The sequence below is a fragment of the Lycorma delicatula genome, chromosome 3 (assembly GCF_047948215.1).
Source record: "Lycorma delicatula isolate Av1 chromosome 3, ASM4794821v1, whole genome shotgun sequence".
Lineage (NCBI taxonomy): Eukaryota > Metazoa > Arthropoda > Insecta > Hemiptera > Fulgoridae > Lycorma > Lycorma delicatula.
The window spans coordinates 131,346,275-131,364,932 of NC_134457.1; the positions used below are offsets into that span (position 1 = coordinate 131,346,275).

Here is an 18,658-nt window from a genome sequence, read left to right on the forward strand (position 1 = left end):
CTATTATTTTTCTTACACTTCCTCACTTTTTTTTCATTGAAATGCTATTTCAGCAAATACAACAAATATTTTAAATTTTAAATTTCTTTCAAATTTTATAACCTCAATATTACTTAACTTGTTAACTCAATATTATACCTCAAATATTAGGTCTTTAAAAGTTAAGTTTTCCATGCAATTGTTATTTCACGTAAGAACACTCTAAACAGAACAGTTATTATTATTTTGTTTATTGTAGTAAATGAAGACTTTTTGATATTGTAAACAAATTAACTGTCATAATATTTGTTAGTACTGAAACAATTAAATAGCAAACAAATACTGCTGAAAATATGTTAGTTCCAAACATTAAAATTTTTTTATGAAGATGAATGATGCAAAATAAGAATGCTTACTCATTCAAAGATGGGGGGGGGGGCAATATAAAATTCAAGTAAAAAGTTTGTGGTTAAAGTTTTTAGCTTTTATTGGACATTAAAGAGCTGTTGATGATAAAAAGGCAGTAAAGAAAATTGATTACTAATTACTTAATTACATTGGCAATCACATGCTAATACTAAATTATTTCACCATCCTCCATTTTTTAACGATGAGAAATTATTTTTTAGAAAATGTAAATTGCCATCTATGCTCACGATTCAAAGTCATGATCTTCCAGGTGAACAGCAAAGATGTTACCACTGTGCCGTGGAGATTAGAAGCTTAACAAATATCGGCATTACTGCATTATCAGATTAATACTAAAATTCATTCAGAATGTAATTCTTAGATACAGTGAAAATACTCAAACAGTTTCTTTGACAATAACAATGAAACGTTTCTTTGTTCTCATGACAATGCATCTCATTAAAGAATGATATCAAAAAACTAAAAAAAAATTAAATAATCTGGTATCCTTTTGATTCATGCAAGAATAAAATTGGAATTTAATTTCTTAGATTAAAATTATTTAAGGGAGAGATTACAAATTCATAGCATGAAAACTGTGAAAAATTTCTGTTCACAGGATATACAAAATTTCTAATGTAACTTTAACTTCTTTCCATCAGGAAGAATTAGTCTATTTCAGTTGCTTAACGAATTACAAATGAAAACTTAGTATTTAATTTAAAACAAAAATTTTAACTTTTATTCCTGTTCCTTAATTTATAATTTTAGCATTATAAAATTTGATTAATACATCCTATAAATATGTTTTAATGAAGAAAATAAGAGATTGTGAAATGAGAGGTAAAAAATTGCCAGGCCAGGCTGTTGTATGACTTGATTTGAGTGATATTTTCTGCCCTTCCTAGCATCATCCTTCTAACATTTGTAGTTGACGTGTTACCTCCATTCTCAAAACTACTTTTAGCATTTGTCACTCATGGTGATTTGAGACCATCAAATCTAGTAGCCAGCAAACAAAACAACCCCCAATTGACCAGCCAATTTTTACCCCAAGTGAAAATAAATATTGCATTTTTGAGAAAAAGTTATTACCTTATAATATTTTCATATTCTTTATCCCTTCCTTTAGAATCTCGCCAACGACGGTACATAACTGAAGCATCAACATTAGCTGGACTAAATGTATTTGGCTCATTCAGTAAAGAGATCACAGATAACAAAATTGTCCTTTAAAACATTAAAAATAAACACATTAGAAAATTCACAATAAAAAAATGTCTCTTACTTTGAAAAAAAATTGATAACACTATGATCAAACAAAGTAAAATTATTCAACATACTAAGATTTATTTTTACTTTGCTAAAATTAAAAATTAAAACATAAAAGAAAGAAAATTAATTCTTTGTTATGTACATGCAATAAACTTTACATGATAGAAATGTAATCATGAAAAATGAAAAGAATATTAGTAACTAAGCACTGAATAATATGACACACAGAATTTCCCTTAGTGTATATGAGTATACTTGAATTTCTGAAAAATCAAACTTGATTTTTCTTCACAATATAGCTAGATTGTAAACATATGATTTTATATCAATGTAAAATTTGTAACAGCCAAAAACTGACTATCTCATCAATAAGAGAATTAAATTTAGTCTGGGCAAGTACGTGAAAAAAATAATTTATTTTACTCTTCATGATAAGCAACAGAAATTTTAATTAAAAGATTTTAAACAAAACAAACTCCAGCAGTAAAAAACCTGAATAACCTTCAATAAAATTACTTAATTACATTTTTAGATAAATAAAATAAATTCATTAAAGCATTTATTTCATGAAGGAAATTAACTTTATTTTAAAATACAAAACAATCTTTATATAAAACACACTTTATCTTAATTTCTCAGTTGCTACATCGCTACTACTTCAGTAAATTAATTGAACATTTTCAGGTTACTTTCTATTTTGACAAACAAAAGAATAACATTTGAGTTTCACTTGACTTGCCCCACTGAGAAATAAATACAGCTCAGTGAAGCAACAGAAAATTTCTTTTCTCCACTTTTCCAAGTAAGCCTATGAGATTTATGTTAGCTTTTAGAATCGTTATATCTAGTAAGGTCACCTACGAGCATCTAGTTATGGCATCTAGCAGATATCATGTAACTAACTCTTCATTCTGCATACATAAATAAAGGATTTTTAGGTCATAAACAAGCTTGTATAGTTTACAGATATCTCATAATAATTTTTTGCGCTAATGCTTTTTGATGGCTATTTTCTTATGAAACATATTTTATAAAAGCTAACCTAAAAATTGAATTATCTATGAGCAAAAAATACAACAATTTTCCACTGAAACTTAGCTTTTTATAAAGCTATTAAAGATGGAGACTATATCAATATATATATTTTTTAAAAACTTGCCTAACCAGATCTTAATCTTGGTGAAAAGATGGTCACCTACCATTAAGTCAAGATAATCGCTAATCTCCCCTCCCAACTGAATTGTACAAGTAAACCTTTTCTGTAAACTGTGGAATAAGAGTTATGGAGTGTCATGCACAGAACACCCTTATGGCAACCTGTGCCTTTTTTTGGACTGACTTCTTGATTTTCTTCAACATTACAATAAATGTCTCACACTATTATAGTCCCAAAACACAGCAGCCGTTACCTTTCAGTTCAGTAGTTTAACACAAATTTCCTGACTGGTCTCCTTTTTAAATTTCTTGGCACAATCTATCACAATACTGGGCTTCCACTTGTAAAAATAGCTTATACTAAACATTTCCCAGCGGAAGTGACAATGACCAATTCCACATTTCATCAATTGTGTTTTACCAGCAGTAAATAGAAAGGATGACAGATGAAAATATAACAAGATTACAGATCACTGACTGTTACACAATGCTAGCAGTGTGTAATCTCCTGCTATGATCACAATATCTCCTAACTTCCATCTCTCATTCTTCTCTGTGATTCCTTCCCATTCAAGGAGGCTTCATCACATCTCAAACTTCTATTCTTTCAGAGTAGACTGTTAAGATTTTTCTACTCTTTCAGTTGTTGGATTTTTTATCTTTTACTTCCTTACAACTTCCAACTTCCAACTTAGAATTTGGTTTTTAACAAATCTCTTGTTGCACAAAACCATATCTTTTCACCTTAATATTCCCAAGCTTGACCTTTATAGAACCCACCTTGACCTTATGTATTAATTTCTTATCTTGTATCTTCTAATCTCTATACCCATCCATTCTAATCTTCACCTTTTCATGTCTCAAAGTCATACATCATTTTTTAGTAAACAATCATTCATTCTCATCCATTATATCTATACTCATTCATTCTCATCTTCACCAATTCCATCTTTTCATGTCTTAAAGACATACACCATTTTTTAGTAAACAATATTTTTATAGTTATTGATGATGTTGACATTAAAAGGCAGCAATAAATTATGAGCTTTTTATGAAATTCTCATACAAAATACAGTTACCTGACATTTTGAGTAGGGTTCCACCTCTCACATGGTAATTCTCCTGACTGGGGATCATCAACGGGAGGATGCAAAATTGATATGCAAAGATCACCATTCTAAAAATAAATAAAAATTTTAACAATTAGCTAATATCATAATTATGTAATAAAAACAATTGAAAACTGAAGAAATAAAATATTATAAAAAGTAACTGGTTAATGTGAAAGAAATTTTGTTTTTATTGTTAATATAAAAACCAAACATAAAGGTACAAAAAAAAATTCTCAAATATCTTACGAACATGTTACGATCTTATTGACATACAATTTAATTTTATTTCTTGATGATCGACTATTATGAAGTTAAAATTTTTAATTTAAATACAATTATACATTTGAATTTGAATTAACATATTTTGGGAAAACGGCTCTGAAAGTAGTTGGATATACACTTTTAAAATTGTTGGTAAGTAACTTCATTTTCTATAACAAAAAAAAAAAAAAAAAACACTGCTAAGGTGAAATATATACAAAGTATCCTTTTAATGGTCTCAAAAGTTTAAAATTATGCAGACTTAAAAGTTCTTTGGCCAAATAAATTGAAAAATAAGAAAAATGTTTTCCACAATAGACCAAAAGGTTTATTTCCTACAGGATTCTCTAAAATTAATTTAAAATACATACAAAATGTTTCAAATTTTTTATATGAAAAGCAATGAAAAAAATTCTGTGTTACTTGAAATTTTGTTTTTCCTTGAATTCAAAAATTAAAATCTTTACTACAAAAAATTCTGTATATATAGATGAGTGCATGTATTTATATCTATTTTTAGCTTCTTACCTAAGTAATGGTTTGATTTATAGACATGAAATTTGACACTGATTTAAAAAAAAAAAAAAAAAAAAAATCGGGCATGAGAGTGAGAATATGCTGATAGGAGTGCCATATGTCAGAGGATTTGAAAATAACAATCTAATTTGGATATTTGTTTCTGAAGGTACATAGAATATATTTATTTAAAAATAGAAGAGAATGAATATAGTGTCGTGGTAGAATGTACCTTATGGTAGTTAACGATGCCAATGATAATAAAAGTCATCATTATTAATCAAATAGCTCCCAGTTATTTATCACGAACTAGCATTCAGTGTCGACTGCAACATTTAAAATTAAAGTAATCAAAATATTAAAGTTTTTTACAAATTACTTTTATAGTTTTGAGTATTTTGTGAAATAATTTATGTTTTCAAAAACATAATAAAAATAGTATTTTACTTTTCCTTTTTTATACGTGTTACTTGTACCACATACAAAAGAAAACTCAACATATGAAAAAAGTTGCAAACAACAAATGAAAATTGCTGGAAACCTATAAACTGATTAAAATAACAAACGGGATGCAGAGAAAAGTCACAATATGACAATTACCGAGTGTGAGCTAAGGCGCCCTTGAATGCAAGTACATCATGAGTATATAAATTTCAGTGTAGCTGAACAACAGATGATGCAGAACATCTGCTTAATGTAATGAACATATATAGACGAGTTGCTCAGTAACTTTTCATCACAACAGCTTATAATACATGAGAAATTCTTAAGCAAGTCCTTGAAAGATTGAAAAAACAATCACTGCATTGATTACAAAACAAAACAGCAAATGAAAAAACATTAATTTAAGAGCTACAAAAATCAATCTCTTACGAGACGTGTTTAAATTAATAATCAATACATTTGCTAATCTGTCTTGTTCAATGTGTTAATATATATATATATATATATATAAATGAAAACAAAATAAATCTTCTATACAAGTAGTAACTTTTCTTTTCAAAAAGAAAAAAAAACAAAAAATAAATTGGATTGAAATTGATCACTTTTTTTATAATTCAGTGAAAAACAAACCTACTCCTGAAAGAACATATATGTTTTGTGAAATGAATCTATCACTTAAAAAGAATAGAGAAAATATTTCATAATAAAGTAGGCCTGCCAAATAATAATACATAAAGAAGTGAAATCAGGAAAAACATTCATTGTTCCTTGGTCGATTAAGAAATAAAAAAAAAAATTACTGATGATCTTCACTGAAAGAATAAAAAACCCATGAATAGTTTTTTTTTAAGGAAAAAATCTAATTATAATAACAAAAAAAGTAATTTTGACTTTCTCTATCTGGAACGGTAACTAACTGACGGAGACACCTCCATCCGTAACGCTTTCTATAACTAGGGAACGAACAACACTTGCATTACTTTATTATACATTATCTAACCTAACCCCGAACTATAAACTGGTCGCGCTGTGAAATTATTACAGTGTTGTAGTGTTAGTGGTACCAACCATTAAATCAGTTACAACAACAGTTACGCTTAATATAATGCAGGTCACAATACAAACCTATTTTATTCAGTTATGTATTGCTAATATTATGTCAATTCTGAGAACTGTATTAATAATTAAATAAATATCGCTACTTCCGATAACATGAAAAATAAAATTAAACATTAACTGCGTAAAAATAAAATGGCTCGACAGTTAATAATTCATCGCAAAAATGAGTTATTTTTGCGATGTTTGGTTTTGGTTTTTGAATATTTGGTTTTGTAGGATTACAAAACCAAATATTTGTTTGTTAAGTTGAATAGGTGCTGTGAAACCAATGAAAATGTTTAATTTTCACAAGTAGAAAAACAAGAATGTAGGGAAACGTACAAGATTTGACAGCATAAATGCATAATTTTTCGCATATGAATCTTGGATATTCAACCGTATAACAGATTCCTAAGAGAAAAAAAAACAAATCGAACAACCAATTCTACAATCTATAAAAAAAATTTCAGTTTTTCAAATATTTAACTAACAATATAACCGGCGGTTTTATTAGTACAATTCTGTTTCTTCGACTTCATTAACAATCAATACCGTATTTTTTTCGAATACAAAGTGACTTTTTCTGCACCAAAATTTTATACCGTACAAGAACAGTGCCTATCTCTAATTTCTTTGTAAAATACACTCAAAGAAGCAAGAGAAAAAAAAGAATACGAAAGACAAACGCAAGTAATATATTGAGATAGATAGATAGATAGACAAAGAGAGAGAGTGTGACGAGTTATTTCAAGGTTCCATTTTGACCAACCCTGATCCATTTTGACTAGTTTCGCCGTGACGTCTGTACATACGTACGTATGAATCTCACATAACTAAAAAACGATTAGCCGTAGAATGTTGAAATTTTGGATTTATGACTGTTCTAACATCTAGTTGTGCACCTCTCCTTTTGATTGCAATCGACTGGACCATAAGCGTACAAAAAAGCCCAAAATCCAAAAAAAATTGGAATATGGACTTTTTCTTGACTGCAATAATAAGTTCTCATTCAGAGCTTTTAACGATAAATCATAAATGGTACTTATTTTCATTGATTCCAGTTATAGCCCAATAAAATTTTAATTAATGGAATATTTGGATCTTACAAGGGGAAGATCCCCTTGTAGTCCGATTCGCACAGCGGCTAGAATCCGGCTTCATTTCCTTTTTTTAACTTTTTTTTTTTTTAATTTAAATATATTGATATATTAATAATTATTAATCTCAGATTATAAAAAAAATTAAAGTAGGTAATTAAATAATAACTACAACAATAAAATAAAAAATAAATAAAATGTAATAAAAAGTATATGCAATTTAATTGGCGTACAAGGAAGTCATGTAGTGTCCACATCAGATTGTTTGTTTTATAATCGCACAAAAAGTCAAAATCATTATTTCCAAAAATAAACAAAAAATTAAATAAAAATATAAGTATAAATATCTTTTTTGCGATTACGGAAGAGACTAACCTAACTAAGAACAACTAACAATGATTACGTTGGATATAAAAAATGTACAACTACTGACGGTATACTAACACTACATTAAAATACATCTCTTCACAAAGCTGTGAAATTGTAATGATTTGTTTTTTTAATAGTTAAAGGACAAACACACACAATCTAGCGAGGTTAACTACCTGTGCATTCAGGGAAAAATTGGTATTTTTATTAAACGAACAAGAATAGTAGCGCAATTACTTGTCTTAAAGAAAAAAAGTTTATAATAGAAAATCAATATTCACCTCCATAAATAAAAATATAATATACGTAAATAATATAAAAATTGGTATTTTTATTAAACGAACAAAAATAGTAGCGCAATTAATTCTCTTAAAGAAAAAAAAGTTTATAATAGAAAATCAATATTCACCTCCATAAATAAAAAAAATAATATACGTAAATAATATAAAAATTGTATTAAATGTACTTTCTACACTATTAGTTCAACCGATTTACACTTACAGAAAAAATATTTGTTACCTGGACCTTTATAAGTGGAAATTGTAAAGGGGCTTATAATAAACGTAAAAAAAATAAATGCGTGACCGTGGAGGGGTGATTTGAGGGGTTGGGGAGTTGAAACAAAATTTTCCAATACAAAAGTTGTAGATCATGCAAAAATCTACAACTTTTGTAGAGATCACTTTTTAACCTCAAATTTCCAGGAAAAATGTTTTTTTTCGTTTTTTATTTTTCATTTCCGCAAAAGTTTAATTTTGACGAAACTTTGTAGATGTATACCTTTCTGTGACTTAAACAACCACAAATTTTATTGACGTCAACCATCGCCAGAAATCGTATATCATTTTTCACCCCCCCCTCAAAACCACTGATGCATTTATTTTTTTACATGTATTATAAGTTCCTTTACCATCTCCACTTATAAATGTCCAGGTAACAATTTTTCCCCTCTAAATTAGTTATTTCGTTCGGTGTATAAAAAAGAATGAAACGAAAAATGTATTGTTATGAAATTAAAAAGTAAAATGGAGATGAATATACAACGGGTCAAAGGTTCCATTTTCGTAAAGTATTTTTTTTTACAGGTCGCTTGAATTCTCTCACCCTCTTGTATAAATTATAGGCAGCTATGTTTGAGCTCTTATTTTATACTAAATATATCCTAAGTATTACATACTAAGTATTATTTTATGCATATATTATATATATGTGTTGATAAATTTGTGTTCCATATTTTACTCATTTTTTGTTTCGCATTTTGTTTTTCATTACCATCTAGCATTATATCCAATCCGGAGGTACTTAAATAAATAGAATATGCGATTTCTTCCTACCTTCAAAACAAATTTTTTTTTCAAATATCAACAGGGTTCTAGACTTAAAAAAATTGGAGCTGAAAATAATTCAAAAAGGTTTTTTAAAAATTGCTTTATATAAAATAATTCTTAGATGCTTTTTTCACATCTTTCCTTACCTGCATTAAGGATGCAGATTATGAATGTAACCTACCTCTTTCGTCATTTTTTTGGGATATCTCAATTTCTTTAATGTAATATACATAATAAAGAGTGATTATAAATTGTGAAATATACTTTTGGCAGATAAAATAAAAAATTAAACATCCCAGATAATTTTTAATTTGAAACTGATTTTTTTTCATCGAAGAATTATATTTTTCTACACAATATTTTACTTCAGTTGTAACTATGTAATAAGAAGTATGGTAATAATACGTTTAGGATTAGATTGAGCTAGATGTCACTTCACTAAGGTCTTAGATACCCTAAAAACTATCACATAAAAATCAAACCACTGGTACAATAAGAATACGGTTGATCAAGCACTCCTATTGTACCGATTTTCTTATTTTTATAACAGCCTTAAAGTAAATACTGTGGATTTGATTTATTTCACTTGTTATTAAGCTGAAGTAATTTTTAATGATAAATCATCTTTTAAAAAAAGGTCTAGTCAGTCCCAAAAAATCTTCCTATTTTCATATTATTTTGACTCCGATAAATGTTATAAGAGACAGTTATTACTCCGAAGAATCTTATTACAAATACGATGAAGCCAGATATTTTGGTTAACGTCTATTAAGAGTTTAAATACTGCGTTCACTGCAAATATCTTTCTTTTAAATTAAAAATAAACCCAAAATATTACTCATTTCCAAAGCTCCATTAATAGGAAAATGATATTTTGCTGGCGAATTCCACTAAGTTCGTTGGCAACCGCTAAGAAAATTAAAAAAAAAAGATTCGATCCCAAGAAGATGAGCTGCTTTACGGATTAAAATAAAAAAAATCAGTCCAAAACATTCGGTTGGTGGTTTATAGCAATCTCGCTGGCACCCGTAAAGAAAAAAGGAAAAAACCTAAATAAACTGTTTAATTATGTACACCCAGAATTTTACTAATTCCCAAGCCACCGACATGAATCCTTGGATTACAAAAATCTTCCGGATAAAATCGTCAAATTTTTAATTAATTAAAAAAGAAAATTAAATTTTACAAACAAACCCTGATTCCTCCGGTCTATCTGTTACGAAAGATCAGTTATCTCTTAAACTTCACGAGGAAGGCCGATAAGATAAAGAGTATAGAATGGAATGGTACAATCGTTACACAAACTTCAGCTTCCTCTAAGACATTTAAATAAGATAAAGATTTATTTAATCTGACGGGATAACTGTTACTGTTTAATTATAAAACGTTTCTAGATATTGTACTTTTATTATTTTTATTTATTAATAATAAGCGTATCCTAACAGTATTTTTTTTAGATACTTTTTAAAGCTCTTTTGTGATAAAATTCTGAAACTTATTTTCCACCAATACTACACAGTAATAAGACATTCCTTTACATATAAACTCTTTTTTCTTACCAAAAATTATTTTATATAAGAGCGAGTAGTCGAACAGGGGTAGTGATCGGCCCAGCATGGAAAGTTTGAGTGATTAAGCTACATTTTAAGTGTGCTTTGAGTACTATAACGAGGTTGATTACTGTTATTTCTTGTTAAATAAATACAGACAATCCTTATTTTTGCCTACCCGCAAGACTAATTTTTTATTTATTTTTTATACATTTCCTTGCTGTAATTAATATTTATTTTTAACAATTTCTTTACTACTTCTGGAAATAATTCTTTAACTATCTAAATGGGCATTTAATGTTTTCTTTTTTTCTCTGCAAAATCGCTTTATCTACAATAATAATACATATTTTATTATTAATATATAATCTCTTTTAACACTATATTTTATCAATATTTTGATATGTGAGGCAAGACGGTTAACTGTGATGGATTCACAACACATAGAACATGTCTCGTAGAGTAATACCCTGGAAATGAATGATGTGAAAAATAGGAAATATGTTGACAAGTGATTTGCCATACCGTCATCGAAGTTTGAAAATAAATAGAATGTAGTTATCTTATGCTAACGATCATGATCGTAGAAAGAAAGAATAGCTCGAAATAATCAATGAAATAATTCTTAAAGGGCTATCACCTACTACAAAAAGAAAGAAAAAATTATAACAGTAACGAAGCAAGTACTGCTTCTATTTCAAATAATAAATTACCTTTTAAACTAAAATAAAATGTAAATTTTATGACAAACGGATGACCTTCTTCGTTTTAATAACTAACTAAACACGTACGAATGGGCTGGTCGGCTTGTATCACTACTGTAACTGATGTTCATGGCATTTGAAGCCGACTGCTCGTTCGTTTGTGTTCAGCTGCAGTCTATTCTCTCGTTTAGGCTGTAGTATACTAACAAGCACAACTGGTTTATTAGAACCAACAGGAATAAAGTGAAAAGTTAACCGAGGGGAAAAAAGATTTACTATTCATTTCAAGACTTACAATTTACAAGATTCTGTAAAAAAATCAAAACAATAACAGATATAATACGAGTAAGCGATATGAGATTTTATTTTCTACACATCTTGTTTATCTGCGATTTAATTAAATTAACAAAAATGGGTCGGGGAAAAATATCGTAATTCAACATTTCTTGAAAAATTGAGGGATTTTCATATTATTTGCCATATTCAGAACCACAATACGACTTACACGATTTCAAAAATATGACAATTCTGAGAGATGTAGAATAATATACAAACTTAATAAAAATAAGCATGCAAAATCGAAAATACACTATATCTTTATGACAAATCGTGCGCTAAGTAGTCTAGCTAACAGGGGGAAAAATCCGCTACGGCGCTTTATCTGTATTTTCCTGTTAAAAGATTCAGATCTATGATATAACTTTTCACTATTTTGCTAGTCCTTCGATTGCTAGTCCTTCGAGATTCCGACTCAAAACTAAAAATTTTGGCAAGGTGCCAAAAAAATCACTTTCTCCTTGTTATAACAACCGAGAAAGTAATATTTATTTTAATATTTTTATAAAATTTAATTTAAACATCCATTCAACAAGGAAAACAAGCAACCCATACGAATAACATTACTAATCCATAAACAACACGAAAATCGTTGTATAAAGTGCACTAGACTGGATTCTAAACGATGAGTTTTGGCAAAATCTAGTTTGATTCAAAGATCTCTGAACAGATATTATCGTATTAAAGAAAAGAGTAGGTGAACGATCCAGGCGTGGTAGATTGTAATAACTGTTTAATTAAAGATATAAAAGAAATTTACCGCAAGATTTAGTCATACAAGTTTCAAGTCTGGACATACAAACCTGTTTCGGCCGTGTTCATCATGAGAAAATTAATTATAGAACATACGTTCACCTTAATAATTTTTAATTAGAGAATCGAAGTGATCGGAGGAAATATTTAAAATCACCCACCACTCATCGTTATATTCTGTAAAATTTAAGTCTGCGAAGCGAATCTTTTATTTCTATTCTTTTAAATTAAAATCGTTGCGCTAGTTGACGAATTTGTATAGAACCTACATGACTTTTTTAAAGCGTATAAAATTAACACGAAATTATAGATTCTTTCTTTTACAAATCCAGCAATGAGCAGCGGAAAACAAAAATAATTTCTTGAATACATTTGTACTCAAGAAATTTTTTTTTTTACATTTTGTAGAGAACGCCACTATAACAAAGTTAACCATTCTGTCGTTCGCAAGCTAATTCATTATTAATTTCTATTTGCGACTTTACAATTAACAAATTTATATCGAAAAGTGCATCCAGTATTTTGTATTTCAAAGAGGATCTGGAAATTCTTGAGTATTACTGGAAACGTTACCGAACTTCGGTAAAATATTATTATGCGTGGGATATGCAGAATTTTGGTAATACATTTTATAATAAAGATATATATCACGTGGTGCATCCAAAAAAGCAATCATCTGCATAAAATCGTCCATCATCATATAATCACGATCATAAAGTAGTCGATCGCTTTAATGACATAATCTTTCTGTAATTATTAAAATTATCTTCATAAGCTAATTTGATTTAATACTAAACGGTATGTAAATTACACTTCATTAAATAGTAAAACAATCAATGTTAACTAATTATTATCACTTACATATGCTATTTCCGTTATAATTTACAATATTTATAAACTGTTAAGCTTTAATTTATCTTAGTGTATTAATGGTTTTATCTTAGTCTACTACGCGCCTGCAGGTTTAATTCTAATTACGTTAAATTCCTCGTAATATGACAAATGAATTTCTATTTAATAATTAATAATACAATATACCGACAGGATACAAGACATTTAATACAATAATACTTGTTAAATTATTGGTAGATTTTAAAGCGAGGTTGGAGTGTATATTCATAGGTGAAGAATGAAGACAACGCCTTGTTGCTTATTGAATAACGGTTTAATGAATTGTCGTCTTGACATTTTGATAACGTGTAATTGAATATTTAATACATAACTTTACACGTATAATTAAACTTAATAACATATAACTTATACTAATAAACTAAGCGTTCATCCGAACATCCATCCGGACTAGTGCATACGACCGCTCTGGATCGGATTCTGACGTAGAATGCTAGTACGGCTTCACTTTCCGGTTAGCGCTAGCACCCACTAGATCGCAGCACCGGACGGCTCGACGTGGAACGGAACAATTATTTTGGGTACAAATAATAGACGAAAGACTGCACGAGAAACAGGCTACTTACCGTGTTTTGATGATTTTTTTGGATGGCAAGATAGGAAAAATGATGTCCCCAGGTTTAAAATAGGAAACGTTAAAAGCAAGAATAACGCTGAGGGGAAAAAATTGTGGCTGCAAAATTTTACACGCTTAAAATGTTAATTCAATACACGCTTTCACGTCAGGATACAAGACATCATAAATGGAAGAAAAAGACTCGGTTTTAAGCGAAACACAGTTTAACCATTAAGCTTATTGCGTTGCCACCAGGTTTGAAACTGAGTTCCCAGGTTGGTCTTAAGTTGCTCCCCCCCCACCAAACACAATAAGAATGAATCAGAAGTTATTCTCATCACGAACTTAGCAGGGTCAGACCAACATCCGTTGAATTGAAAATGGGAAAGAAGGGAACAAGCTTAAAGAACGGATGATGGGATAGAACATCTATTAACGGTTGCAATATGAAGAAAGTAATGCTTCCCCAACGAAAACTTATAGACCCTTCCAGGGAACGGGCGCTCATCCCGCTCAAGATCTCACAGTAGAGTAGCAATTTTTATCTGATAAGAGTAGAAAATTACTGATCAACGATTTGGCCTTCACCGACTTAAAAACATGCTCCAAAATGAGTGTTGTCTCCAGAAAATAGAGAGCCACCCAAAAGAACGTGTACAGTGTTCCTAAAGGATTAACTTCATCCACTTCGGCAACTGTTTGGAATGTTATAAGTTCGCTCCGAGGTGCACTTTAAAAATAACGCTAAATGAACCCAGAAAAAATTTATCTATTTAATTTAAATAAGCTACAATCGATGAATAAATTAAAAACTGAAATATAATAGCAACGATAAACATCAAATACTACAATAAGCATTACTACTATCCATCCGATATCTATTCCTAAGTATTAACAAAAACTATTACAGGATTTTAACGAAGACGGATTACCACAAAAAACATCCTAAAATAAGATAAATAATTACAAATTCCTTAGGTGACTTCCAAATAACGGGTTTTCAAAAAGAAAATTAAGAAACATCAGCAATACAAAACTATAAACATATATAAGCAAAAGAACCTGATGTAGAAAAAAATCCCGCGCTAAAGACACTACGTGAATAAAGATCAAGACATTCGATTGCAAACACGTAATAGTGCGTGCAACGAGTAACAACAGCAAAAATAATACGTTACTTCATTCATTCCAAAGGTTGCTGACAATAATAATTATTACATAAAATATTATTACAACAATGAATTTACGGTACTGTCAGCGTGCGTTTATATATAGTTTGCTATTACACGATTATGCGTGCGCACGTACATAGATAACCAATAAACAGTAGTTATTCTCACTTTTTATTATACAGTGATTAACAGCACGACCTGTCATATCACTTTAAACGATACAAATCACAAATTACTATGTAACGAACTTAACCTTGAAAGTGACTGCAATAATTCAACATCATAAAACGATTTAATTAAAATATTACAAAATTTATAAATTTCGACTAACTTTAACATAAAATATACGAAAAACTTTGGGGTCGCAGATACAGTAATAGTTATTGGTAGCGAGTTTTACAAACTACCGATAAATTCTCCTGGCAATATTTAAAGCAAAACTACTCAAGCCAAATAAAACGAAGTCGATGATACATCTTATTCATTCTTAAATCAATGTTATTTGTCATATCATACTTTAATTATATTCCCAGAATGAAATTTACACCGCTAAGTGAAACTAACCCGTTAAAAAACAACGGAGTTTTATTTTCAAATATTACGTCATCCATTAGCCAACATAAATTATTTCTACTGCGCATGCAAACGTTATGTGATTGTGCACTATAAAAGGAAAATGAATAATGAATAATTATTTTAGAACGCAGTACATTTGATATTATACACGTATTTCAGTATCATTATATATTTAATGAAACAGGTTTTATTTTAACTACGACTGGTTTTTTTTTTTTGCGAGGTGATGGGCATCGACTGCTTTGGTTACTTTGTCCTATGAGAATGGAAATTTGTAGCGTATGAAAAATGCAATACCTGACCGGGATTAGAACCCAGATTATAGGACAAAATGCCGAAGCACTTGATGCCCATCATCTCACAAAAAAAAACACGGGATAGCTCTAACTGAAACCTAATACGAATTCGGCTCTGAAAAAATTTGCCCAAGCGATTTATGAGATAACGCTGGGACGCAATATTCATAAAAATGAGATTTCAGGAATTACATGGAAACTGAAAGATCAGCTGCTTAACAACTAACCTATAGAATAGATAAGAATTAATGTCTGAAATGTATAGAATGCAGCTAACAAGTTTTTTAAAGGTACTTGTAGCGGGTTATTAATAAGCACTAAAAAAATTAATCATATATTTAGAAAAATAAAGTAACTTTTAAAGTGTTAAATAATATTAAACTTTCAGTTCAAACTGAAGTGAATCTTGATTTTGTGGAGATGGTATCATACGATAAGTGATTCGTCGCTTAATTCAGTTTCCAACTACGTAAACAAGAATAGCACTCAAATACTTCACATGTTGTTCAACTCCGATTCATATACAGATTTATTATCAGTTAATGACATTCTTCATATCTTGATAATACAGAAAATAACATCACAATAACAAACTAAACTGATCACACAATAATTAAATATAAAGCTGTATTCTCAATTAGGTACAAAATCCTGAAATTAAAATCGATCGTGACATTAATATCAATAATTAATTAATTCAACTTATCTCACTACACTTGATAAGTTTTTACGACAAGTTTTAGAAATAACCTCAACCAGCGAGATATAAATAATCTTGTTTATTTATTAAGTTGATAACATTTATAAATAATTCAAGATAGGTTTTGAATATTTTCTTCTTTTTTTCCAATTACAAGTAACTAAAATATCGCTGCTTCACCAAGAAAAAAATAGTCTGCGGTTTTCGATCCATATGGGAACAGATAACGTTACATAACAACATCAAAGGGCACTAACGTTAAATAACAACGAATATCATTAAATAATAAATATGAATGTATACTCCTAAAATGTGGGATTGGAATTCTCTAGCAGGTTGGCATCAGAGTTTCAATTAACCACGCTTCTTAGGAATGGTCGAACTGAGACTATACAAGACTACACTTCATTTACACTCATACATATCATCCTCATTCATCCTCTGAAGTATTATCTGAAAGGTAATTACCAGAGACTAAACAGGAAAAAGAAAGAAGCAAGTTTGCATCAGGAAGAGCGATGTAAGAATTTTTAAACAATTACTTTCGCCTGCCTAAGCTGAACGGAAAAAGGCATGAATATATATGAGATCTGAAAATAAAGTAATGAGACTCGTTCAGAAAAAACTTTTATTTATAATTCAATTATACACAGACTCTATCACCTTCGAAATAGTTCCCTTGGGAAGCCACGCAACGCTTCAAATGGGTTTTCCACTCTTCATAGCAGGGTTGGAACTCAGAAATCGGAATATCCTTCAGATGGTCGGTTAATTTTTTTTTTTTGTTTTCTACTGTTGCAAAATGGAGTCCTTTGAAGTGTTTTTTTAAAGTAGGGAACATGAAAAAGTTGCAGGGACTCAACTCATATGAATAAGGTGGTTGAGGAACTACATGAATGTTTTTATTTGCCAAAAACTCATTAATTGAGAGTGAAGTGTGACATGGTGCATTGTCATGAGGCAGCATCCAGTTTTCTTTGATGGCTGGTCTCAATCGGGCAACTCTTTTCCGCAGTCTTTCAAGAATTTCTAGGTTATTGATTTACAACCTGTCCTGTAGGCAAAAAATCCTTATGAACAATGCCATTACTATCAAAGAAACAAATTAGCTAGGTTTTGATTTTTGATTAGCTTATTTTTGCTTTTTTGGGATGTGGTGAGTTTGAAGTGTGCCACTACTTGCTCTGGCGTTTTGTTTCTGGGTCGTACTCAAATATCCAAGATTCATCAACAGTAACAAATTTTTTTTAGAAAATCAGGATCAGTTTCAATTGGCCCTAGAAGATCGTGGCACACTTCCACCATGTTGTTTTTCTGTTCAACAGTGAGGTTTTTTTGGGACCGATTTTGCACAAACTTTTTTTTTATGTCAAATTCATTTTTCAAAATTCGATGGACTGTGATACGGTTCAAATTCAATTGTTCTGGAATCATTCTGACAGTTAATCGCCGGTCGCACCGTATCAACTCTGATTCGTTCAACATTGTCGTCACTTTTTTCGTTAACGGTCTTTCAGAGCGTGGATCGTCCACAACTGATTCCCGGCCATCTGAAAATGCTTTAAACCATTTAAAAACTTGGGCTCGTGACAGAGCGTCATCTCCAAACGCCCTTTTCAATTATGAAAAAGTTTCAGTAGCATTTTTGTAACGCACAACAAAAACTCGTTTCACGAAAAGTTTGTTTAAATCTCACGTGGCAACAATAGACTAAAAATATCAATACCTAATATAAATCAGCTGTTCATAAAACCATAAGTTTACTAGTAACTTTACAGTATTGCCACTTTGGCTGCCAAAAAAAAAAACTAGTCTCATTACTTTATTTACAGACCTCGTATAGTATAAGCAAATCTCTATTTCGGTCAAACGTATATTTTCATAATTTTATTTTCGTCAAAGATAACTTAAGATTGACGTGCCAATCTTAAATAACCATTAATATCAGTTTAGAACGATTAAAATTTATACCGATTTCACGTTATATTTTACCCTTTATATTTTAAACCCAGATCCTCCAACTGCAAAAAAAAATCATCCAAACAACATTCTGCTCCGACATAC

The 18,658-nt window shown here is 29.8% G+C and overlaps 1 protein-coding gene across 2 annotated transcripts in view; it reads right to left on the reverse strand.

The window, feature by feature from the left end:
* The window catches only part of LOC142322003 (ubiquitin-conjugating enzyme E2 R2), a 97,114-nt gene that overhangs the window by 8,332 nt on the left and 70,124 nt on the right, over positions 1-18,658 (reverse strand). For both annotated transcript variants that reach the window (XR_012755758.1, XM_075360578.1), the window contains exons 3-4: positions 3,897-3,994; positions 1,483-1,617 (exon numbers count right to left, since the gene is read on the reverse strand). Coding sequence is in view for 1 of the 2 variants with exons in the window: in XM_075360578.1 (XP_075216693.1) it covers positions 1,483-1,617; positions 3,897-3,994 (233 nt within the window). In the remaining variant the exon portion in view is untranslated. The remainder of the gene's footprint in view (positions 1-1,482; positions 1,618-3,896; positions 3,995-18,658) is intronic.